This window comes from Sphaerodactylus townsendi, linkage group LG15 (assembly GCF_021028975.2).
Source record: "Sphaerodactylus townsendi isolate TG3544 linkage group LG15, MPM_Stown_v2.3, whole genome shotgun sequence".
In the NCBI taxonomy this organism is placed as follows: domain Eukaryota; kingdom Metazoa; phylum Chordata; class Lepidosauria; order Squamata; family Sphaerodactylidae; genus Sphaerodactylus; species Sphaerodactylus townsendi.
The window spans coordinates 10,431,520-10,456,821 of NC_059439.1; the positions used below are offsets into that span (position 1 = coordinate 10,431,520).

The window sequence follows — 25,302 nt, forward strand, 5'->3', positions numbered from 1 at the left end:
TAAATAGATCTGAAATTCACCCTTCTTCGGCAACAGAAATTCAGAAGTAATGATTAAATAATCCTTGTGTGTTGAGTAGATGTCTTCTCTGTTTAGTTCTTATCTATTCTGTAGTAGCCTTGCTAATTTTATTCTGTCAAATATATTGTGAAAATTAATAATATTAAAAGTAAAGTTTTGTTATGCTGATAACCCCCCCCCCAAAAAAAAATTCAAAAGGAGACTTCAGTGTGAAACTGCTGAACTAGTATTTTTCTGGAAACTTACTGCTAATGGCTTAGTCATGATTGTTTCTGTCACATTATTAGATTAGTTGAATGAGCTTCATTTATCACCTGTTATTGCTCAACTTGGATTCATCTGGGCTTTCCAGTCCACTTCTCCTGCATTTTTTAAATTGCACTATACACATTTTTTTTCCATCTCTATGGCTGTGCCTTTTATCTACTGGCAACACACACTTCATCCATTGGCTAAAATGAATTCACATATGATATAATAAATCTATTTAGTACTATAAAATTTAAGTTAATAAAAGAAGCGACAGTCCTCAATTTACAACACGTAAGCAGGGCAGTTAACAATAGGACGTTTTGGGACCTTCTAGTCCCTTTCTCTTCTCCAGCTCTAAGAGGACGGAAAGTATAGCACTAAGGCTGTGGAAATATATATATATTAGTCTTTAAAAAAAGAAAGGAAAGAAACGAATCTACTCCTTTTATTTTAAATGTATAAAGTGCAATCTATTCAGCTATTTCCAATCGGTGCATAGTTGTGGCTGAAGGAGGAAAACTGAGAGCCAATATTTGGCGTTCCAGTTTGCCTAAAACGCCCTCACGTTTCCCCGCAACAAGCGAACCACTTGTTTCTATTTGGGAATCTTGATCGCTTCCGCCACTCGCCTTACGCCTAGACACATTTCCTGATCCGCATAATAGCAACCGAAAGTTAATGCTCCAATCGTGTGTCTTTGGCCCTCTTCGTCCCGCCTTCCTCGGGGGGGGGGCTTTCCCCCAAGACGGAAGTCCGGTAGAGAGTCGACAGCCCGAGGCCGCCATCTTGGTAGGGTCTTTGTATTTCAGTGCAGGGGTATTACAAAAGAATTGCGCTGACTCATAGCGAAAGCCTGAACCAAGAGAAAAGGCACAGCTACTGTCCGATTTCGGAGCGTAAATTGTAAAGGGGTAAGTTTGGTCTTTGCCACTTTCAAGATGGCAGCAGGAAGGGGGCGTACGTACGGCGTAGAACCAGGAAAGGGAAACGCGACCGGTCGCCGTGAGGAACATCTGGACCTTTGCGCACGTGTGTGGCTGGTGCTTTGCGTCATTTTCTGCTTCGGTTGAGCCACTGCTGCTGATTCCTACCGAAGATGGGAAAGAAGGGCAAAGTGGGGAAAAGCCGGAGGGACAAGTTCTATCACCTGGCCAAGGAGACCGGTGAGAAAATTCGTGATTTAATTATCTGGATAGGTGGGTGGGTTACTCTGTGCAGCCTCGGAAGTACTTTTTCATGCCGAGATGTTGTCCTTCTAGTCCCTTTCTCTTCTCCAGCTCTGAGGACGGAAAGTATAGCACTAATGCTGTGGAAATGGCTACTTTCTGTCTGTTCCTTTGGAAAAGGTGTATACCCTTTCTCCAGAGATCTGCTTGAGTAAGCTTACAAAATGTTAACATAAGCATTATCACTAATGGAACAAGTTCTAAAAGAAGAAGAGCTGGATTTATATTCTATTTTTCTCAATCGTAAAGAGTCTCAAAGCAGCTTATAAACATCTTCCCACCTTCTCTTCCCAGACACCGTGTGAGAGAGTTCTGAAAGAACTGTGACTGTCTCGTCACCTAGCAGGTTTCATGTGGAGGAGCAGGGAAACAAATCTGGTTCATCAGATAAGAGTCCATTGGTCTTAACTACTACACCACACTGGCTAAGCCCAGGCACATTGAAACAATGGTCAGCAACCTAAAATGTTGACAAGCTAGAAGCAAACTATAATAACAGCTTTAAAAAGTTAAAACGCCTGGGTAAAAAGACATCTTTTGGCCTAGAACAGCGGTTCTCAACCTTCCTAAAGCCTTCATGTTGTGATGACCCCCCCAACCCTAACATTTATCCATTCTACAGATGGAGAACACTGATGCAGAGAGTCTTAGGCGATCCCTGTGAATGGGTTGTTCGAACCCCAAAGGGATCGTGACCTCCAGGTTGAGAACCACTGACCTAGCAGCTAAAGAACTGTAAGGTGCACCTCAAGGTGAAGGGCATCCCAAAGGCTGGTTGCTACCAGGGAGATAGAAGTTTCTCTCTTTCCCATTTTGCCTATCTTCTGCAGATTTCTGTCACAGGAGTTAGGAGAGCCAATAATTATAGTCAAAAGCAACTATATTTCAAATTTATGGGGAAAGTGGAAGCCAAGGAAATACTAACTGTCTGTCTGGAAGAAATGTAAGACAATCTGAATCTGACTGTATGTGGTGTTCCTTGAAAACATACTTCTGTCTTGCTAAATTGTGTTCTTGGGGTAGCAAAGTTTTTTTTAAATCAGATTACAGTGAAAATAAGAGAAGAATATTATGAAGATGCTCCTTTGCATACCATTTGGGAATGTCTGGGTTAAGATAACCCCTTTCTGGGCCCTTCTTAGCTCTGGGTCCAGTGATTCCATTTAAGCCTGGTGCTGACTTACCTCCCTTTCTTGTGTCTGTGCCTCTCTTTTAGGGTTCCGATCCCGGTCATCGTTCAAGCTCATCCAGTTGAACCGCAAATTCCAGTTCCTCCAAAAAGCACGAGCTCTATTGGATCTGTGCGCTGCGCCTGGAGGATGGTCAGTGAGAAGTGTGGGGAGAACAGGGCATGCTTTCTGGGGTGCTTCCAGAGGAGTAGCCCATCGGTCTATTGCAGAAAAATAAAACAGATAGCCAGTGCCAGAAGAAAACTGATCACTCATGAAAGCTCGTGATGGAATGAAAGTTGTTAGTCTTTAAAGTGCTGCTGGATTCCTGTTTTATTTTAAAGGGGCACTGCAGTTCTGTTTCAGGTGGGTAGCCCCATCCAAGTGCCTGGTCGTGGGGCTGCAGCCACGCCCAGCCACCACCCCTAGAAAGGCTTCCTGGTGGCATGGGGAGGCTGGAAAAGTGAAACAGCCTCTCTGCTGCCAAGAATCCTCTATAGGGCTCAATAGGCTTATTCTGCCTCAAAGGGCGGCATATTCCTGAAGTCCCCGCCACTGGTATGACACCGCAAAGGCACGGGTGTGCCGGCATAGAGACGCTGGCACTTTGTTAAGCACATTATCCCAGCGGGAAAAGAGCTGGCAGTCATGCAGGCAGGATCACCCCTTCACTGGAATAAGTGCCCTGGGGAGGGCAAATCCATGGGTGGATTCCCCCTTTCCCGGATGGGACTCTTGGAGTAGTAAAAATGGGAGTATGTGCTGTTCACAGTGGGGGTGGGGGGCTTGGAGTGCTAACAAACTATTTCTCTATTTCCCTTGGCAACCTATTTCCCTAAAATTGTATCCCCATGTTAACAAACCCATTACGTAATTCTTTTTTCACACACACACCCCAAAAAAATACTCCAGCACATCCCCCAGGTTGGAAGCCTCTGCAATAGAAAGTGTCAAGGGTTCATTCCCCTGCACATGGTCTATTGTGATACATTCTTCCATACCCTTCTGCCAGCAGTGTCTTCCTGCCACGTTCAGTGGTCAAATTGAACAGTCTTTGCAATGGACAAAAAGAATAAAGGGAAACAGAGGATAAACAAAAAAAGTTCAGAAACAGCTAGGGATGTTTAGTAATAAAATTACCCCATAGATTATAAAGGTAAGGCTGTCTCCATCCCATCAGTACATCTGGTAGGGACCCTGGAGAGAGCCTTCTTGGTGGTGGCCCCCAGACTTTGGAACGTTCTTCCTATTTACTTATTTATATAAATTTCTATCCTTCTCTTTACTCAAAAGTCTGAGGGTAGGTTACAACATAAAACATAAAAATCTCCTAAGACAATTATAAGCTAAAACAGTAAAACCTGTTTAGAATTCATAAAAGCCTATTAGAATTCATGAAACTTGTTAAAAATTCAGGGCATTACCAAAGGTGTGCTTCTTCATTCCGGTGGGAAAGGGATTCACATTACAAGGAGCTGACGGAATGGATCCTCGCTCATGAAATTTTGCAGGTTGTCTTTAAGGAGCCACAGCATTCTTTCTAAACAACCCTTCAGGCAACTATGCTACATTATTTACCATTTCAAAACGCTGAGTGGTTAGAATCGTAGGGGGAGACCTGGGTTCAAATTTCACCACTGCTGCAAAAGTGACTGAGGAGCCTTGGATTAATCACTTTCTCAGCCTAACTTAGAAGAAGAGGAGGAAAAGGAGGAGTTTGGATTTATATCCCCCCTTTCTCTCCTGTAGGAGACTCAAAGGGGTTTACAATCTCCTTGCCCTTGCTCCCTCACAACAAACACCCTGTGAGGTCGGTGGGGCTGAGAGAGCTCCGAGAAGCTGTGACTAGCCCAAGGTCACCCAGCTGGCGTGTGTGGGAGTGCACAGGCTAACCTGAATTCCCCAGATAAGCCTCCACAGCTCAAGCGGCAGAGCTGGGAATCAAACCCGGTTCCTCCAGATCAGAGTGCAGTAGAATAGGAGTTTGGATTTACACCCCACCTTTCTCTCCTGTAAGGAGACGCAAGGCGGTTTGCAAACTCCTTTCCCTTCCTCTCCCCACAACAGGCACCTGGTGAGGCAGGTGGGGCTGAGAGAGATCCAAGGAACTGGTGACTAGCCCAGGGCCACCCAGCAGAAATGTAGGAGTGGGGAAAGATTCTCCAGATTAGAGTCTCCAGTTCTTAATCACTACACCACAGTGGCTTACCTCCTAGGTTTGTTGTGAGGTTGTGGTAGGGCTGTGCATCCTGAAAGGAAGACAAGGTAAAGCCCACAAATAAATCTTATCATATCACTTTGGAAAGTTCAGGACTGCAATTTGCCAGGTTTTGAGCTACGCAAAATTCTTTGTCATGCATGATGAAAGATGCCATTCTTGCCTACGCTAAGGAGTTTCGATCACATTCCTTAGCTGTAGTTGTTTGACTCTGGTGCTGATTCTGGTTGTTCTTCCCATAGGCTCCAGGTAGCTTCAAAATTCATGCCCATTTCCAGTCTGATCATTGGTGAGTAATTTTGGTGATGCTGTAGAGGAGGAGGGCTGGGTGTTTTGGCAACAGTATGCTTAGAACAACAGGTCTGGAATCATGACTGACCTCCAGAAGGCAGAGATCAATTGCCTAGGGGTGGCCAGCCTATGGTTCTCCAGACATTCATGGACTACAATTCCCATCAGCCCCTGCCAGCATGACCCAGGGGCTGATGGGAATTGTAGTCCATGAACATCTGGAGCACCATAGGTTGGCCACCCCTGCCCTAGCCAAAAATGCCTACTGTAGAGGGTAGATTCTCTGGCATTGTACCCTGCTGAGCTCTATCCACAGGCTCTCCCTCCAGTCTCCAGGAATCCCCCTACTTGAACTTGGCATACCAAAGTATAGTGCCGAAGCAAAGGTGCAAGAAGAGAGATAGGATGTGGTGGAAGTGGTGATTGATTGTGAAAAAGAGTTTCACATCCGTTAGCTTTTTGGCAAGTATTATCCCGGTATGGCAACAGGAGGGAAGGCTGAGAGAAAGGAGAGAATGGCTGGCTCAGGGCTGCCTATTTATGTATTTACTCGCTTCATTTTTGCCCTACCTACCTTTCCACTTTATGGAAACGCAAGGGCACTTAGATTGTTGTCCTCTTCTTCATTTTATCCTCACCCCAATCCTGCGAGGTAGGTTCAGCGGAGAGTTTGTGACTGGCCCAAGGTCACCCTACAAGCTTCCATGATAGAGTGGAAAGTTCTCTTTGTGAAGAGAGCCTTGGGTAGGAGGGCTGGATCAGACCTCAGGTCAGAGTAGATGACACTGTGCTACTTTATAGTGGATTGTTGGATTAGCTTGGTGTGAGGCAGTTTGGTTCGGTAAGCTGCATTGCAAAATGAGAGCTGTTCTTGAGTCTGTCTTTACCCCATCCGCCACATTTCACTCATTCTCCTGTCTTTTCACATTTCCTCCCCCCAATCTTCAGGAGTTGACCTGGTTCCTATCAAGCCCATCCCCAAGGTGATCACACTGCAGGAAGACATCACCACGGAAAAGTGTCGCCAGGTAACTGATCTTTTCCCTGGCCTCAAGTGCTGGTGCTCTGTTGGGTGGGGGAAAGTGGTGAGCCACGCTCAAAGGGCATCTCTTTTTCTCGTCCCAGGCCCTCCGCCAAGAGCTGAAGACGTGGAAGGTGGATGTTGTGCTGAACGACGGGGCTCCCAATGTGGGAGCCAGCTGGGTGCACGATGCCTTTTCGCAAGGTATGGGACCCGCAGTCCATCCCAGCAGTGCCAGGCAGAGGTGTGGTGCGGAAGAGGTGGGGTCTCTAGCTTACAGTGGGCAGTTTATGTGAACTGGAGAGGAAGATGAGAAAAAAAGTTTGGATTTATACCCCACTTTTCTCTCCTGTAAGGAGTCTTGAAGTAACTTACAAATTCGTTCTCTTCCTCTCCCCACAGCAGACATCTTGTGAGGTCAGTGGGGCTGAGAGAGTCCTGGGAGAACTGTGCCTTGCCCAAGGTCACCCAGCAACCTCATGTGTAGGAGCAGGGAATCAAACCCAGTTCACCAGATCAGAGTGCACCACTACACAATGCTGACTCTCTGGGGAGTTCAAAACACCCTGCAAAGAGGTGCCTCAAAGATAGACAGTGCTAAATTGGTTCTGTGGCCGCACATGCAGAATAATTCACTTTCAATTCACTTTCACAGCTGTTTGCAAGTGGATTTTGCTATTCCGCACAGCTGCAAAGTGCATTGAAAGTGGATTGTAAATGCATTATTCTGCATGTGCGGAAGGGACCTGTGTGTGTGTTTGTGTGTGTAGAAGTGATTTGCAAGGAACTCCAGGCCAGCAGTCCTGGTTGACTTCCCCTGGGTGCCCACTCACTTCCCCTCCTGCTCTCCTCTGCAGCCAACCTTACCTTGTCAGCCCTCAAACTGGCCTGCGACTTCCTTTCCAAGGGCGGCTGCTTCATCACCAAGGTTTTCCGCTCCCGGGACTACCAGCCCCTCCTGTGGATCTTCCAGCAGCTGTTCCACAAGGTGCAAGCCACAAAGCCGCAGGCCTCGCGCAATGAGTCAGCCGAAATCTTTGTTGTCTGCCAAGGTGAGTCTAAGGAAAAACACAAGGGTAGTTTGCGTGAAAAGACCCAGTGGAGGAGGAGGCGGCAGAGGCTGTCTATTACTGGTTCCTCCCGAATTCAGGGTAGCAGCACTGTGGAGGAGCTGAGGGATTAAACTTTGTTATGGACTCTCCTCGAACTCAGGTACAGCATAGTGGAAGAACTGAGGCTTAAAATCTGTTACTGGTTCCCCTCGAACTCATGGAAATAGTGCAGTGGAAGAACGGGGGCCTAAAATCTGACTCAGAAATTCCTTTCAGATCAACTCGGTGCCGTTCTATGGCCTGGTAATGTTATTTATTCATTCTTTTGTAGTCCACCTTTCTTGCTGAGACTCGAGGCGGATTACAAAATTAAGAATGTTTCAAATTGTACGATTTAAGATGGAAAATGCTAAAAAAAATCCCCCTTACAGAGGCTTTCAATTATTAAAATGGTAAGGTATTGCCTTAGGAATGTTCCTGATTTTTTAATTTCTTTATCTTTTCTTTACCAGTTTACCACAACATCCCATCTGGGCCCTGGTCAGGCTTTTTAGCTTTGTTAATGCAGCCTCTGATGCTCTCAAACTTCTTTCCCACTAAAAAGACGGCATCTTAAGGTTTCATAAGTTGTAACAGGAAGTACTGGAGAATATATTGTATTTTTTAAAATTCTGTTAGTCAGTCATTAGCACTAGTCCTGAATGATCTCAGTTTCTTGTGTTCTTCAGTCAATCTTGCCAGTAACAGCCTTTTTCTCTTCATCCTCTTTAGGCTATTTAGCCCCAGAAAAAATTGACAGCAAATTCTTTGACCCCAAGTTTGCCTTCAAGGAAGTAGAAGTCCAGGCCAAGTCTGTGAGTGAACTGGTGTTGCAGAAGAAGGCCAAGGTTAGTAAGGAAGGACATTTTGCTAGGGCAATAGTCTCTTTAACTCTCTCACTAATTAATCTGCTTCAAAGGGTGACTTATTAGGATAAAATTGTGGCAGAGAGAATTAAAATCCCCACTTGGCCATGAAATCCACTGGGTGATTTTGGGGCCAATTGCTCTCTCACCCTAAACTACCACAATGGCGAGTCATGTATGCTTTTCTGAGTTCCTTGGAGGAGAGAAGCACACAGCTTTCTTAAAAATCAGTCCTCTAATTACTGGGTCCTTTGCAGCAGCTTCTGAGTAGCTCAGGGATCCTCAATTTTTTTTTATTCTGTGGACAAATTTGGAATTCTGATAAAGCACGGTGGGAGCAGCAACAAAATGGCTGCCACAAAATGGATGCTGTAGGAGGCAGAGCCAGACACAAAATAAGAAGGACTTGAGAGCCAGTATGAGGTAGTGGCAGACTGTAATCTGAATAACCGGGTTTGTTTCCCCACTCTTCCACATGAAGCCTGATGGGTGACCTTGGGCTAGTCCTGGTTCTCTCAGAACTCTCTTAGCCCCACTTACCTTCCAAGGTGTCTGCTGTTGGTAGAGGAAGAGGAGGAATTTGTAAGCCCCTTTGAGACTCCTTACATTTAAGAAAAGCAAGGTACAAATCTAAACATCTCCTCCTCCTAAAAAATCTGCACAGCCAATCAGAAGCTTTACTAGGCAGAAGCCTTACCTGGCCCCATCCAGTTCATAAAAACACTTGGTGGGCATCTTGTTGGGGACCCCTGAACTGGCTACTTGCAAGTAATAAGAAGCGGCAAAGTGGGGTGGGGGTGCAGCTGGAGGGCTTGTGTGTTGTAATGGTTACAGTGCTGCACAAGGACCTGGGACAACTGGGTTTGAATCCCTTGACTGGACATTCTCCAGGTAGCCTTGGGCCCATCACGATCTTTCCACCCAACCCATTCTCACAAGTTAGTTGTTGTGAGAATTAGGTCTCCAATCAGGAAGAAAAGCAGGACAATAAGAATTAATAATATTCACATAAATATAAAAATTAAGCTTGTGATTTCTGTCAGCTTCCTTTTGTATTTTCTGGGGGGGTTTGCCTGCAAACTGTAAGGAGTTCCATTTTTTTCTTACAGTGATAGCATGAAAATTGGGTGATTTTGTGTGTGTGTGTGGTTTTGAGATCAGTAGAAATAAAGCTTTTGAAATCTGAAATGTTAAGTATTTGAGGGCATTTGGGGTAGACTAGAAGGACATGACTCAATTTTACACATAATTTCTTCCTCCCCGTGTCTCTCTCTTCCCTTCCAACAGGCTGAGGGGTACGAAGATGGGGCAACAATTCTCTATAACCGCTACACACTGACAGACTTTCTGAAGGCTGCCAACCCAGTGGACTTTTTGTCCAAGGCCAGTGAGGTGAGGATGGGGCTCCATGATACGGGTTTTAACGCTGGAAGCTGTGGCTTCCCAATACGCTGGCAGCGTTAAGTGTGGGATAACTTGGATGTAAGCGAGCACACGTGGATGGACAGAGGGGCTAGACCATTTTCTGTGCTCTCCTTGCCTAGATCGTAATTGACAACAAAGAGCTACGACACCACAGCGCAACTACCGAGGAAATCTGCCACTGTTGCCAGGACATTCGTGTTTTAGGTCGCAAGGAACTGCGGTATGGGACAAATTTGAGCCTTTCGTTGTGTGTGCAGAAACATCGCTGCCGTGCTGAATTGTGTCAACAGTCTACCTAGCTCATCACTTTTTCTCCCAGTTCTAACTAGCTAAATGTCGCAAACCCAGAGTACAGTCTGCTCAGTCTGTACAGTTGTTTGCCAAACATTGTTTCTGGGTGGGCTATTGAGATCCTTTTGACAGGAGACGTCAGAGGATGCATCCAGGACTTTCCACCAGCAAAAGCAGGCGCTTCTGTCCTCAGAGTTTCTGGCCTTTTTTAGCAATATATTTTCTTGGTCTGACGTTTTCTAACATGGTTTTAAATGAGCACCGTGTGCGCCAGCCCTGCCTGCAACCACATTTCATGCTTTAAAAAGAAAATTTCTCCCACGTACAGTTGTGGCCTGTATAGATGGTGTAACTTGAACAGCCTTCCATAGGTTCTCTTAGTACAGCTTTGCTGCTATATCTTTTCATTGTTCATTTTGGCTTTGCCAGGGCAGGGATGGCCCAAAAGAGGTTATCCTCCACATGAGCAGCAAACTCTAACCTGGTGAACCTAACCTAATCTAGTTTCTCCTCTTCTCCACTTGAAGCCTGCTGGGTGACTCTCTCAGCCCCATCCGTCTAATAAGGGGCTTGTTGTGGGGGGCGTGGAGAAGGCAAGGTGATTGTAAGCTGCTTTGAGACTCCTTACGGTTAAGAAAGGTGGGGTATAAATCCAAACTCTTATTTTTCATTTTCAGCCCCAGCATGAGAAGCTGACATGAGAAGCTGGTAGCAGCCTTGTGGTCGGTGCCCTCTGATGGTGGGGCTCAGTGCCCCTTCCAAGCCTTTGTTACCAGAAGTCTGCTTGGATGGGGAGAGGGGAGATGGTCAGAATCTTATTGTCCTCTTTCCTTCTCAGGGCTCTACTAAACTGGAGGGCAAAGCTCAGGCGATTCCTTGCCAAGAAGTTGAAAGAGCAAGCCAAGGAAATGAACATCAGGTAAGAGAGGCAAGGCTGTATACCTTAAGTGTTTTCTTAAGGCGTGACCGACATGCTGGTTAGAATGTCAGATCAAGACCCAGGAGAGCTGGCTTTGAATCCTCAGCCTGGTTTGCAAGGTGGAAGAATGGCTGTGGGTCAGTCACTTGTTTTCAGCCTGATCTACCTTACAGGGTTGTTGTGACGGTGAAATGGAGGAGTGGGGAACAGTATAAACTGCTTTGAGCCCCCATAGGGGAGAAAAGCAAGGTATAAGTATCCAAGATAAAACATTCACATCTAAAGCTGTTTTTGGCTGAATCAAATGAAGCATCTAGCCCAGTATTCCTTTTATCCTGCTCTTCATCCAGCAAGCTCCGGACAATGAATATAGTCTCCCCAACATCTTTGAGAGCCAGCATGGTATAGTAGTTAAAAGCAGGTGGATTCTAATCTGGAGAACTGGGTTTGATTCCTCACTCCTTCACATGAGTGGCAGAGGCTTATCTGGTGAACCAGATGTGTTTCTGCACGACTACATTCCTGCTGAGTAACCTTGGACTAGTCACAGTTCATTCAGAACTCTCTCAGTCCCACCTACCTCACAAAGTGCCTGTTGTGGGGAGAGGAAGGGAAAGAAGCTTGTAAGCCACCTCGAGTCTCCTTACAAGAGAGAAAGGTGGGGTATAAATCCAAAACTCTGCTTCTCTTCTTCTTGTCCCTACGACAACATTGTAAAGTAGGATAAACCGAAAGAGAGTGCCTGACTTTGGCAAACTGCATGCCAGTGTGGAGATTTGAATCTACATCTCCACAGTCATAGTCTGACACCAATGGCTCCACTGCATCAGCTCCGTTCTCTTGACTTGGTAGTATCTTTGCAAGGTCTTATGTGTGGATTTTTCCCAGCTGTTGCTGCCCCCAGTTCCTTGAGCTGGGAATTTGTTCTGCTTGGAAAGCCCATTTTCTGCAGCTGAGCCCAGAGCCCCTGGCAGGGAGGGAGAGAAAAGCTGAAAAGCTGAGCCTGGATTTTCCAAGAATTCTTTTCCCGATTGCCAGCTTGAGCTCCGGTGAAGAGGAGGACGAGATACAGTCTGGTCAAGCCGCTCCAGAGCCGCAGGGTGCAGTTGAGGAGCAAGAAGAAAAGGCAGAGGAGCAGGCACTGGAGCTGCAGTTGGCTGATCTCAAGGCCCAGGAGATGGCCGAGCTCAAGCGGTGAGTTTGGGAGGAGGTGGCGGGGAGGGGGGGGGGGTTTGCAGACCGCCTGTTTTTGCTTTGTGACAAAGGGCTGGTGTGAAGTAGCAGTTAAAGTTGAGTTTTACACTTGGACATTCAGGGAAGTTTGTGAGGTGTACTTTACCCATGTTGTTAGGTTTTGTATCTTTGGGCACAGAACATTCACAAGTGAGCTCGTTCTTCCAGAGGTTGTGGAGAAACCCTTCTAGCCCTTTTGAAGAACTCTTGATTTGAGAGAAAAATCTGAAAACCAATACGGGTTTCACAGCATGAGAGTCAGTGTGGTGAAGTGGTTAAGAGAGGTGGACTCTGACCTGGAGAATTGGTTTGATTCCCGACTCCTCCACATAAGCCCCACCTACCTCACAAGGTGTCTGTTGTGGGGAGAGGAAGGGAAGGAGTTTGTAAGCCCCCTTGAGTCTCCTTATGGTTGAGAAAAGTGGGGTATAAATCCAAGCTCCTCTTCTTCTTTTTCAATGCTATTTGCTTGGGTAACTAAAGAAGAAGCCCTGAGGGGAAAGAATAGGATACAAATCTCATAAAAAAATTAAAGAAGAATCCCATTTAAAAATGTTTTTGTATGTTGCTTTGGGGTGGAATGTCCAGAATATGTAGTGATGTTGACAGGTTGGCTGAAAACCTGGAATTTTGACCCTTCCCTCCAAAAAAACAAAATACATAATTGTCCATTGTTGGAGCCTGCATCCAGAATGAAGAACTACTTCCATGCATGTTGTTCGTAACTTTTTTTTCAACACAGTGGTTTTCTGGCTTTTGGAAAGGAGGACCCATTTCTAAGCTTCCTGTACTTCTCAGGGTCCACTTGCAAGAGAATTGTGCACACAGCTTCGTCCTCAATGCTCAAGAATCTTAGAGCCACCCTTTCCCATATGATTGGGCCCCTTGTTTTGTTTGACGTCTTTTAGTTTCTCATTTTATCTTTGTACTGTGATTTTTATATTTAAATCATGTGGTGTTATTGTTGGAAGTCACCCTGAGTCAGACTTGTCAGGAAAGGGCAGCGTACCGGCCAAATAAACAAACAGTGAACTAGCTGATATTCGGCTTTTCACATCTAGTATGCATTTATTAACTTATTAAAAAGTTTTCATACCTGCATATTCAAGGTGGCTTACAAAATAGCACAGGGTTTCCCAAACTTTTCTTACCATGACCCGGTTATTTTAATACCTCTCCTCCGTGACCCACTAAAAAATTATGGCCTATTTATTAGTAAAATAAAACAAATTTGAATGTCACCCCGCCACGCGTCTGCCCGTGCTGGCTCGGCAGGGGCAAGCTCAGCCCTATGCTGGGCCTCATCTGCATGTGGCCACAACAGGGAGGCTCCCCGGAGTGCTGCTTCCGCCCACACCTCCCTCGCTGTACCAGCGTCTGCCATGAGCTGCGGCTCTGTCCCCAGCCCCTTTCTGGGTGGTCGGCTGGCCAGGGAGGAGGCCCAAAGCTGCTGTATCATCCTGGCTGGTCCAGCTCCAGGTGGCTGATCCGGCTCCAGGTGCCCTCCAAGCAAGTACGGGGCTGGGGTGGGGTGGTCGGCTCCAGCACCAGACATTAGGTGACCCAGCATTTTGCTTTCGTGACCCGGTGCCAGGTCACCACCCACCATTTGGGAAACACTTCAATAGCATATACCAGTGATGGCGAACCTCTTTGAGACCGAGTGCCCAAATTGCAACCCAAAACCCATTTATTTATCGCAAAATGCCAGCAATTTAACATGAATACTGGGGTTTAAGTTTAGAAAATACAGTTGGCTCCGAGGTGTGCATTACTCGGGAGTAAGCTTGGTGGTAGTCAGTGGCTTTGCTTTGAAGCAACCGTGCAACGCTTCCAACGTTGGTGAATCAACTAGGGTGAATCACGACCCTAGGAGGGTTTACTCAGAAGCAAGCCCCATCGCCAGCAACTGAGTTTACTCCCAGGTAAAGGATTGCGCTTTAGTTCTTCGCATGAAAATCAGAGGGGTTTAACAGTGCTTAACAGGGTTACCTACACTGCTTCCCCAAAATTAGGTCTTAGGTTTAATGCTAATAATCGAGCTCAGCGGCCCAGGCCAGCCTAGATGTGTGTTGCAGGGGGGATTCTGTTTGTGCGTGCTCACAGAGAGGGCTCTGAGTGCCACCTCTGACACCCGTGCCATAGGTTTGCCACCACTGGCATATACAATAAGGTAGTATTTCTGAGTATATGGCATTGCTTGGCAGCAGGCTTGAATTCCTTGGCCATTTTACATATTGGGCAAAAGCAATCCCAAATTTGCTGCTGAGCTTCCTCTAAAGTTTTCCCCATCTCTCCCCACCCCAGCCTTGCAAATCACCTGTGAGAGAGCTGTAACGCACTTTGATCCAGAAACCACCGCTTCAACAGATTGTAGTAGCAGGGGCTGCCATATAAAGGGTAGGACCATGTGAGGGGCAATTTTTTCCCCTTGCGTCCTTTCCTGCCAAATATCATTGCACTGCGGGAGCGTGGTGCAGCGAAGAAGTATACCTGTGTCCAGCTGCTCCACAGCCATGCTTGGTATTGCTGAAGCTGTACAAAACTCAGGAGGAAACCAGAGCACCTGGTGTCTTTAAAAAAACCCATTATGCATCTTCTATTTTTCTTTTGGAGAGGATACGTTACCCCCCATGATCCTCCAACGTCCACGGCTTGTTCTCCGCTTTGCATCGCTTCCGTTTTCCCCTCACGTGCTTTCCTACTTTGCTAGCTATCCTTCAGAGCACTGTATGCATGTAAGCCTGCTTCCTCCCCCAGGAAGAAACGCAAAATTCTGCGTGAGCGACGACGGCAGCAAGAGCGCGTCGAGCTCAAGATGGACCTTCCGGGTGTGTCTGTTGCGGATGATGGTGATACGTCAATGTTCTCCCTACGGGCCATTGGAAAAAGTCAGGTGAGGATGGGGGAGCAGCGGCAAATGAATGTTCAGATTGGGGATGGGGATGGGGATGGCTGTCATTATAATTCCTAGAAAGAGCACACCTCCTGTGTTGATTCTAGCTGCTCCATGAGGTGGTCCAGGGTGATATGGCAGCAGCAGACACCTTCGTGGCGGATATGCTGGGCACAGACGACCTGTCCCTCTCGGAGGGGGAAGAATCCGACAACATCTCTTTAGCCAGCGAGTTGGATGAAGAGGAACTGGCTGAGGTCGAGGAACGGGCAAACCGACTGATGCCAGCTCACGCCCCTGTGAGGTGTGTGAGAGGAGGGAACACCCACCAGAGGTTCTATCACTTGTGATGATGCAATGGGAGGAAAGTAAACCCTTTGCACAAGGGTGGGAGAAAACCACAGCAATACTGTGCACAACAGCCTTCCATTTAAAAAAAAATCACAAATACAGGGGGGATGTGGTCCAGTGTGATTTTTGCATCTCGCACTGTGATACTGAGCAGAGCACAGATTCGCCTAGGTGTTTTGCCCGAGTCAGCTTGGGAAGAGGATTGAGCCAGCAGGAGGCCGGCAGTCTTGGTTCTAGAATATCTTGGTGCTAGAATATCTTGGGGTGCATGTGCACTGGCATCCATTTAACACCTGTCCGAAGGTATTCTTGCATCAAGATAATCTAGAACCAAGAGCTTCTGTAGCAAGAGGATTTCTCTGCCTTCTCCTATGGATGTGGAGGGATCCAGATGTTGCCTGGTGGGGGAGGGTGCTTTGTGTTTCACTGGAGTTTTGATGATGTCTTGTAGGGTGGCTGAGGAGGAAGAGGAGGAGGAGGATGCAGAGGCTGGGAATCCTCTGTTGGTGCCTCTGGAAGACAAGGAGGAACGTGAGAAGCATCAGGCCAACCTGTGGTTTGGGAAGGTGGGTGCCTTTTCCCCTTCTCAAATGAGAATTTAGTCAGGTTCTCAGCTGGGATTACACTGTGATCAAGTAGCAATCAGCCTCCAGGTGGAACCTGTGGATCCCCCAGGATTACTGTTCATCTCCAGACTACAGAGATCAGTTCCCCTGGAGCAGGGGTAGGGAACCTGCGGCTCTCCTGAGATATCTACAGTTCCCATGGCATTCCGGCCAGCATGGCCAATTGGCCATGCTGGCCGGGGCTGATGGGAATTGTAGTTCCTGAACATCTGGAGAGCCGCAGGTTCCCTACCCCTGCCCTGGAGAAAATTGAAGGTGGACTGCAGGGAACGTGATGGTTCTACCTGCATGTTGACCTTACCTTTGCCTTGTGTGTTTTCTTCCCCTGCTAACGCAGGAAGCTTTTGCTGGGATCGAGGATGATGGCGATGAGGATTTGGAGATTGGGCAGGCCCAGAGCCAGGCGGCACCTACAGCGGGTAAACCCTTAGGCCCTGGACAACAGGGATTGTTGGGCCTGGTGATGAATGGACAGACAATATATGGAGGGAAAGAAACAGTTCACTTGTGACTGTCTTGATTATTCAAGGTGGCTAGCAATATTTTCAACACTGCAACATACATACAAAAAGTGTACAGTGGTGTAACAAGAGGTGCCATTCACTGGGTTGCAGGGGGGGGGTGCATTGCAGGCCTGCTCCCCTCACTACTGTGCCCCGACCCCTGTAGAATTTGGGGCAGGGGTGCTGTAGAGTTTGGGGCAGGGGTGCAGTTGAGCATTGGCCTGTGGGGTCCAGGTTGAGCCCTGGATGCCATTTTACACAGCTACGCCCCTGAAAGTGTAGAAAGGTTTAAAAAGGCAGTGGGCTAATGAAAAAGAGCAACAGAAGGGAGCCAGAACTGGCGTATAACCACAGTGATTATACAATATTCTTATTGTATTTACTTCACTTTTACCCAGCCTTTCATCCCATTGGGAACTCAAAGAGAGCCAGCTTGATGTAGTGGTTAAGAGCAGGTGCACTCTAATCTGGAGAACCAGTTTTGATTCCCCGCTTTGCCACTTGAGCTATGAAGGCTTATCTGGTGAACTAGATTAGCTTGTGCACTCCCAACACATGCCAGCTGGGTGACCTTGGGCTAGTCATAGTTCTTCTGAGCTCTCAGCCACACAGGGTGTTTGTTGTGAGGTGGGAAGGAAAAGTTTTTAAGCCCCTTTGAGTCTCCTTACAGGAGAGAAAGGGGGGATATAAATCCAACTCTTCTTCTTCAAAGTCATTTACATCTCTCTACTTCAGGTTATCCTTAGAACGCAACTGTGAGCCATGTTAGACTGAAAGGCTGTGAGTAGTCCAAGGTCACCCAGCGAGCTTCCATGACAGAGTGAGGGATTCAAGCCTGGGCCTCTCAGATCCTGGTCCCACACTCTAACCAGTACACCACCCTGACCCTCTGAGAACTTCCCAAAAAAGCTGCTCATTGCCTGATTCCTGATTGCTTGAAGAGAGCGTGTGCCTCTCTTCCTAGGGAAATGCCTCCAATCCCAAATTTGGAGGGATTTATAGGGCAAAACTTCAGTACTGGAGGTGCATACTGGCGCTGTCGTGCCACAGATCTCCTCCAGTAAGTAAAAACACCGCAGGTTATTCTGGGCTGGCTGAAACTTAGGATAAGGAACCTTCTTCAAGTAGTCATAAGAATCTCGGGAACCAAAGGAAGCCAGGAAATACACAAAACAATATACTATGGGTTGGAACGCTCGAGTGAGTTACAGGTGGTGGACCGCTGTTGTCCTGAGCCGCTTTTTGGAAGGACCTGCTGCTCCTGTGCATGCACAGAGAACAAAGGGGCAACAAGCCTTCTGACATCTCTTGAGTGCTATTCTTCCACACTTCTCCCCACCCACAGGCCTGGCTCAGCCATCCCTTCCACTGCATAATGAAGTGATAACCCTGACTCCATCTCTTCCTGACATGTGACTGTCATGTGACTTTTCTGTCACGTGCTTGTAACTGAGTGGGTCTCGTGTTGCCACCAGGGCTGGGCATTCAGACCGAACCAGGAAATAAAAGCCAAAATACTTTGTCAGTATTTGGAGTAAAGGGGGGCAAGAAAAAGTGGCGTTAAAGGGAGCTGAAAAATCAGATCCCGCAAAATGCTGAATTCTGTGGCATTTTTCAGGGCTGTTCAGCCCACCGCATTAAGAAAAAAGAAAAACCCTCTCACCCCTCTTCTTTTTTTACTGGCAGCCTGGCCGGATTCAGCCTTGAAATATGCAGCACGCAGTTCAGTGCTGTGAGCTTTAGAAGCGGAACCTGCAGTTTAAAGCCGGACCCAACTGGGCTGAGGCCGCTGCTGAACTGGGCTTGAGCCTGTAACAAAAGCCGTCACTTGTGAGTTCAGGTGCTTTGAGGGAAAGGAGGTTCCTTGTTTCACCTGTGGCCTTCTCTTACCTAGTTTCCCGAAAAGTGGAAAAGAAGCAGAAACAGGTGTCCAAGCAGGAGGCCACACCAGAGGTGACCCTCGAAGAAGGCCGGGATTCCGACGGAACCAAAGCCCCATCTGAAGCAAAGGACTCTGACTCAGACCTGAGCGATGACAGTGACAGCGATGAGGAAAGGTGAAGTAATTCTATCACAAGAGGTTGTATTAGCATGTTTTACCTGCTAAGGTAAGGGTGGGTGGGTTGACTGTGGTGCTGATGACTGGGAATGTATTTGTAAACAGTAGTTCTTTCTTAGCCTAGTAAATGTGACTTTTGGACTGGGATGTGAAGTGGTTCATAATACCATTCTTTTCCTGCTCCTCCATTTTATCCTCACAAGAACAGTGTGAGGTAAATTATGCTGGGAGTGAGTGACTGCACCAGGGTCACTCAGCAAGCTTCCAGGGCAGAGCAGGGATTCGATCCTGGGCCTCTCAGATCTGACACCCTAGCCATTACACACATAACTGCTTCAGTGGTGGTGCACCGGGAAGCTCTTCTGCCCCACTGTGGCTCAGAAGCACACAAAGGGAAAGTTATGAAAAGGTCCATACCTACCACAGCTGAGAGACAGCTTTGAAGTTCAACATAGGTCTTGAATTTGCATTGTGGGATTGGGATGGTAGACTGGGATCTCCCAACCTGGTTTGAACCTCTTGAGGGCTTTTGGGATTTTGAAAGTGGGCAGTGGATGCTCTCTGTCATCTTTAAACTCCCTCCAAAGTTCAAGCAGTTTGTCCTCCGTCTGGAAGTGAGTCCCCAGCCTTTTCTGATCAGTCCAAAAGGAGACTTCACTGGTGAAAAAAATAGGCTGGATATGGCATGTCTCAGTGAGAAGCCCCGTTTTCTTCAGTATGTGTCCACTGGCGAATTTGCTTCTTGCCCTCTGCTTCTTTAATAGACCTTTTCCCAGCCATCTTCCCTTCACCCTCTCTTGTTGTACCCTTGAATCGTTCCCCAAATCTTGAGCTGATTGTTAGTACAAAAATCTAACCTGCAACTTTGCAGATGTAGCATATGAGAAAAATACTTGGTCTGGACAGATATATGTTAAAAAGTGGACCCTTCTTGGACATTGATGTAGGTCAGTAGCCAGCCTATAGATTAGTTTGATCTTTCTTCTGGTTCTCCCTCCCAAGTCATGTTTAGAAGAAGAAGAAGAGTTGGATTTATATCCCCCTTTCTCTCCTGTAAGGAGACTCAAAGAAGCTGACAATCTCCTTTCACTTCCCCCCTCACAACAGACACCCTGTGAGGTAGGTGGGGCTGAGAGAGCTCCAAAGAACTGTGACTAGCCCAAGGTCACCTAGCTGGCATGTGTTGGAGTGCACAAGCTAATTAGTTCAGCAGATAAGCCTCCACAGCTCAAGTGGCAGAGCAGGGAATCAAACCTGGTTCTCCAGATTAGAGTGCACCTGCTCTTAACCACTACACTGCACTGGCTTTAATGTAATTTGCTCTCATTTGCCCTGTGTACACAGTTCTACATGCTGTCTTTATACAGTTATCCCTTCCACATTCCTGGCATTAGGGGTATGGTGACCCCTGTGATCTAGAAATCCACTAAAGTTTTTTGGCCGTACCAGAGAATAAGTCTGAATTTTTTTCTTTTTCTATTATTTTAGCTTTTAAAAAGAAATGGTGTGTATTTATGGGATTCAAAGATAAAATATGTTGACAGTATACAATACTGTACATATATTTTAAGTATTTCTGACTTTCAAAACCTTTTCTGTGTTGTCTGCTGGCCTTCCCGTGTCATCTGCCGCTTCCCCAAAAACTCTCCCAAATTTCGCTTTTCATTTCTTATGCCCATATGTCAAAACCGTGGAGGAAAAAGTCGTGACGTGGAAGGGATAACTGTTTTGCAGCTGTTGAGCTCTGCGAACCATAGAGGGTGTACCGCTGGTCCCATAATTCCCTTCTGCTTTTCTGTTCAGCCTGCAGCCAGCTGCACATGTCAGAGTGAAGCGTCCCTTGGCCGAGACAGGAGATATTGAGGTGGTCCCCATAGAAGTTCCAGGTGAGCCAGAAGGAAAGAAACTGGGTTGTTGTTTTCCCCCCATTACCTAGAGCTAGGCAATGGCCTGGAAGCCAACTGAAACTTGTGCGTCTTTCCCCAGTGAAACGAGCTCGGGTTCTGGACCCTGAAGGACTGGCGCTAGGAGCCATCATTGCTGCCTCCCGCAAAGCCACGAGAGATTTGGTCGATGGCTCTTTCAACAGGTAACTTGCAAAGGGTGGGGGCAGATCAGAAAGATCCTGCATGAAGGGAGAGGACTGAAAAGAAATTGCTTTGTGTTTCTGGGGACAGTGGTGATTTGGGAAGGGTCTGTTTTAGAAACATTGGGGCCACTGACGTCACCCTTAAGAAAGCCAATGGAATTCTGGGATGCATCAATAAGAGTATAGCATCTAGATCGAGGGAAACAATTGTACCGCTCTACTCTGCATTGGTCAGACCTCACCTAGACTACTGTGTTCAGTTCTGAGCACTGCAATTCAAAAAGGATATTGACAAGATGGAACGTGTCCAGAGGAGGGCAACCAAACTGGTGAAAGGTCTGGAATCTATGCCCTACAAAGAGAGGCTTAGAGAGCTGGGAATGTTTAGTCTGGAGAAGCAAAGGTTAAGGGGAATGCCATGTCGAAGAGTGAGCAAGCTTGTTTTCTGCTGCTCTAAAGACTAGGACCACGAGTAATGGATTCAAGGTGCAGGAAAAGAGATTCCACCTAAACATTAGAAAGAACTTTCTGACTGTCAGGGCTGTTCGACAGTGGAATTCACTGCCTAGGAGAGTGGTGGCGGTGTCTTCTTTGGAGGTTTTTAAACAGGCTGGATGAACATATGTTAGTGCTTTGATTGTGTGTTCCTGCATTGCAGGGGGTTGGACTAGATGGCCCTTGTGGTCTCTTCCAGCTCTATGATTCTATGATTAATGTGAAACATAAAGCTACAAAGTTCAGCCGAGGCACTTGAGGCTGAGGGCGCACAGAAGTAGTGCAAACGGCAGCGCTGACAGCAGAATCCACCTTTCAAAGAATCTTCCCCTTCAGTGGGGCTACCGTCAACCAGGCCGGGTTAGGTCACGCCTTCTTTGTTCAGGCAGGGCTTTGCAAATTTTTGCAAGGGCTCCCGGACAAAGTGAGCTGAGCCTCTCCAGTCCGAATAGCCCTGCTGGTCATCACAGTCGTCATTGTTATAACTCCTAGAACAGGAAGGAAAAGAAGCTGAAACCCTTTGAGTTGAGTTCCATACTCACTAAAATGGATGAGAACAATTGGCCATGCTGGCAGGGGCTAATGGGAATTGTAGTCCATGAACATCTGGAGTGCCATAGGTTGGCCACCCTTAAGTGGTTCTCAGATTCAACAGGGATAGGACACCCGAGAGTCACACAAGAAACCGACTCCCTTGAAACGCTTTTAGGGACACAGACTTGAAAAGAAAAAAAGGTTGTGAAAGGAGTGATCTAGATTAACCCATCTGTAATACACAGGTTCCCTTTTGGAGTCAGGCTAAAGTGCTGAAGGCGTTCTCACTTCATCCCTTTGAGCCTTTGAATAGGCCTCAGTCAAGCACCTCTCTTGGAAGTTGTCTCCATCACATCAGCCTCTCTCAGCTCCACCTTCCTTACTAGGTGTCTGTTGTGGGGAGAGGAATAGTAATCCGCTGCTTACAGTTGAGAAAAGCAGAGTATAGATACAAACTCTTGTTCTTCTGCATGAGTCACTTCTCTGGGCTTGCCAGCTTCACATTAGGGGTGCTAAAACTCAGCCTGCCTTCCTTCCTTCCTTCCTTCCTTCCTTCCTTCCTTCCTTCCTTCCTTCCTTCCTTCCTTCCTTCCTTCCTTCCTTCCTTCCTTCCTTCCTTCCTTCCTTCCTTCCTTCCTTCCTTCCTTCCTTCCTTCCTTCCTTCCTTCCTTCCTTCCTTCCTTCCTTCCTTCCTTCCTTCCTTCCTTCCTTCCTTCCTTCCTCTTCCTCCCTCCCTCCCTCCCTCCCTCCCTCCCTCCCTTTCTTTCTTTCTTTCTTTCTTTCTTTCTTTCTTTCTTTCTTTCTTTCTTTCTTTCTTTCTTTCTTTCTTTCTTTCTTTCTTTCTTTCTTTCTTTCTTTCTTTCTTTCTTTTTTTTTTCTTTCTTTCTTTCTTTGAGGGGTGGAGGGGGTTGGTACTTCTGCACCAGAAGCTTGAGAGAGAGAGGCTGTCCTGATCCACCTGCTGAGGACTTTTCTCCCCCGGCCCCTTCTCCAGGTACACGTTTAACGAGGAGGTGGGTGAGCTGCCCGAATGGTTTGTCCAGAACGAGCAACAGCACCGGCGCAAAACGCTGCCCGTGGACCGGCAGGCCGTGGAAGAGGCCCGTCAGCGCTGGCGGGAGATCAATGCTCGGCCCATCAAGAAAGTGGCAGAAGCCAAGGCTCGCAAGAAGCGCCGGGTAAGTGGCTTGCCCGCATCCATCCATGCATGGAGAGCTGATGGCATTTTTCCTGCATCCCTCTCTGTTTCTCCCACTGCTTCTGACCTCAGAAAGGTCAGTGGAGCAGCTCTTGTGGAAAAGGAAATATTTCACCCCCTCTTGGCCTCCTCACACTCCAGCACCCCCTGACTTGTAGGCTAGTTCTCTGTGCAAGTCCCATAACACCCCCCCCCCCCCCCGCAGTGTTTTTTCTGGTAGTTGGAAGGGACTGCAGGAATGTGGGGAAGCTCCCATTTCTTGTATAGGCTGATTTTCAAGAACCATCCTCATAAGGGAAAAGGACATGAAGAAGAAGAGGAGTTTGGATTTATATCCCTCTTTCTCTCCTATAAGGAGACTCAAAGGGGCTTATAAACTCCTTTCCCTTTCCCCCTCACAACAAACACCCTGAGAGGTAGGTGGGGCTGAGAGAGCTCCAAAGAACTGTGAGTAGTCCAAAGTCACCCAGCTGGCATGTGTTGGAGTACACAAGCTAATCTAGTTCACCAGATAAGCCTCCAAAGCTCTAGTGGCAGAGCAGGGAATCAAACCCGGTTCCCCAGATTAGAGTGCACGTGCTCTTAACCACTACACCACGCTGGCAACATGGGTTGCCACTCTTCTGTCCTGTGCCACTGATGTACACGTCTTGTGCAGATAACCCTCCCTGTTACCTGTTTACAGTGGGCATATTCAACAGCTACTCCCCAATAAGATGTTAGTATGGTTATGGCTTTGTGTGTGCGTGTGTTTACGTGTTAGTGTAATCATTACTTGTAAGATTATCCTCCTTTTTTGATAAATGAGCTCTGTCTAGATTAGAAAGTGTTGTGTGTGTGACAGGTGATATGACAGAGTTTGAAGCTGATACTGAGGCAGGGGAAGGATATGATTGGGGAATGAGACTTCAGAGCTGTTCCTTGGTTCGTTTTTGGCATGTTCAGCTCTTTTCTTGTGACGGTCGTCTACTTTTTAGAAAGCTCATCAGTTTTGATATTATTTTGAAAAGGATTTGCATTGTAATTTTTTTTGTCCTCCTTTGTATTTTATTCTTCTGGCTTATTAAAAACTTAATTTTTTTAAATAAGGAAAAGGACCTGGATAGATCTATGCACGTGCGTATGCACACACTGGTCTCTCCTGGGGCATCTTTGGCTGTGCTAAATGCTCTGTCTCTTGTCTGCAGATGTTGAAGAAACTGGAGCAGATGAAGAAGAAAGCGGAGTCTGTGGTGAACACGGTGGACATCTCAGAGCGGGAAAAGGCTGCCCAGCTGCGCAGGTGGGTCTTTCACCTTCAATCTGGGGCTTTCTGTGCCAACTCAGATGGGCATCCTGAGAGGTGAAACGTGTACCACATCAGGCCCTTTCTGCACAGCAAATTCTGAGCAAGTTGCAGTCAGGATAAATGAACCTGGCATCAGAGGTGTAGCTGGGCCATTCCGCACCCGGTGGAAAATATTATTGAGCGGAATGATGCCAGTCTTGAGCCAGTTGTGCTCAGGTGTTCGAGGAGGCATCACCTTTGTGTATGCGGCAAGCAGCCACTTGGAAACCACTGCCTCCATCATAGAGAGACACCTTGTTTAGAACCTTCCAGAATGCTGTGATATTGGCCCCAAGGCAGCCATTTTGTGGTAAAAGCCACTAACTGTTCCCAGTCCACATTCAGCAGTTTCCTGACATGTGCCAATGAGTCAGTCCTGTTGGTGAATATATGAGCAGGGATTATTGGACCCCACTAGGTCCAAGGCTCCTACGACTTCCCTGGAAGTGAAAAATGGGTATCATTTCTGAGGGGTTCCACTCATGCCTGTTTATTCCCCCCCCCCTTTCCCTCTGCCTACAGCATCTACAAGAAGGCAGGACTAGCCAAGGAAAAACGGAAGGTAACCTATGTTGTGGCCAAAAAGGGCGCAGGCCGGAAGGTGCGGCGCCCTGCAGGTGTGAAAGGTCAATTCAAGGTGGTGGACAGCCGTCTCAAGAAGGACACAAGAGCCCAGAAGCGGAAAGAACAGAAGCCAAAGCGCCGGCGACAGAAGTGAAGGATTGTTGTAGTACCGCAACATTGTGAGTGCCTCTCTCAAAGGTCTCAGGGGCTTTGAAATGTCGAAAGAGCATTCTGGGATGTTCTGGTGGGATATCGTGAACTTCCCAAGCATCAGTAAAAGAACTCTTCCCTGCCTTGTTCTTTAGTTGCAGTTGTACCAAGACCAGCAGTCCACAGATGTGGTGGTTCGTGGATCAGTTCAAGTGAAATGAGGTGTGTAGACATGGGACAATTTGACCTCATCTTCGATGCCTTCCCTTCAGGAGTGGTGTTCTTTGTCATTAAATCATTTTTTCCCACACAAGCTATGTCTGGCTCTCTGTATCCTTTTATATGAGGTCTGTGTCCTTGAGAGTTCAGAATGGGACTGGGCAGGCTATATGGTAGTCTGGAACTGCAAGAGGGAAGATCTCATAGAGATGTGTAAGTCTTTTATGTCCCAAATGCCAACATTGTTCTTGAGTGAATCAAGTTTAAT

At 47.1% G+C, this 25,302-nt stretch overlaps 1 protein-coding gene across 1 annotated transcript; it reads left to right on the forward strand.

The window, feature by feature from the left end:
- Positions 1-1,080: 1,080 nt before the first annotated feature.
- Positions 1,081-25,128, forward strand: FTSJ3 (FtsJ RNA 2'-O-methyltransferase 3). Its single transcript, XM_048517830.1, has 22 exons — positions 1,081-1,436; positions 2,716-2,821; positions 5,129-5,175; positions 6,126-6,205; positions 6,303-6,402; positions 7,056-7,250; positions 8,022-8,137; positions 9,443-9,547; positions 9,700-9,800; positions 10,710-10,790; positions 11,829-11,984; positions 14,784-14,919; positions 15,027-15,223; positions 15,722-15,836; positions 16,234-16,315; positions 18,294-18,456; positions 20,262-20,344; positions 20,445-20,547; positions 22,571-22,754; positions 23,962-24,056; positions 24,624-24,844; positions 24,971-25,128. Exons 1-21 carry the CDS (start codon positions 1,370-1,372, stop codon positions 24,817-24,819), a joined length of 2,508 nt encoding a protein of 835 aa, XP_048373787.1. The 5' UTR covers positions 1,081-1,369; the 3' UTR covers positions 24,820-24,844; positions 24,971-25,128.
- Positions 25,129-25,302: the final 174 nt, after the last annotated feature.

Bases quoted from the DNA above. Each gene is read 5' to 3' on its own strand.
- FTSJ3 (XM_048517830.1), top strand. From the start codon at position 1,370: ATGGGAAAGAAGGGCAAAGTGGGGAAAAGCCGGAGGGACAAGTTCTAT. The intron at 10,791-11,828 runs GTAAGAGAGGCA...CCCGATTGCCAG, and splicing joins GCCAAGGAAATGAACATCAG to CTTGAGCTCCGGTGAAGAGG. The intron at 11,985-14,783 runs GTGAGTTTGGGA...TTCCTCCCCCAG, and splicing joins GAGATGGCCGAGCTCAAGCG to GAAGAAACGCAAAATTCTGC.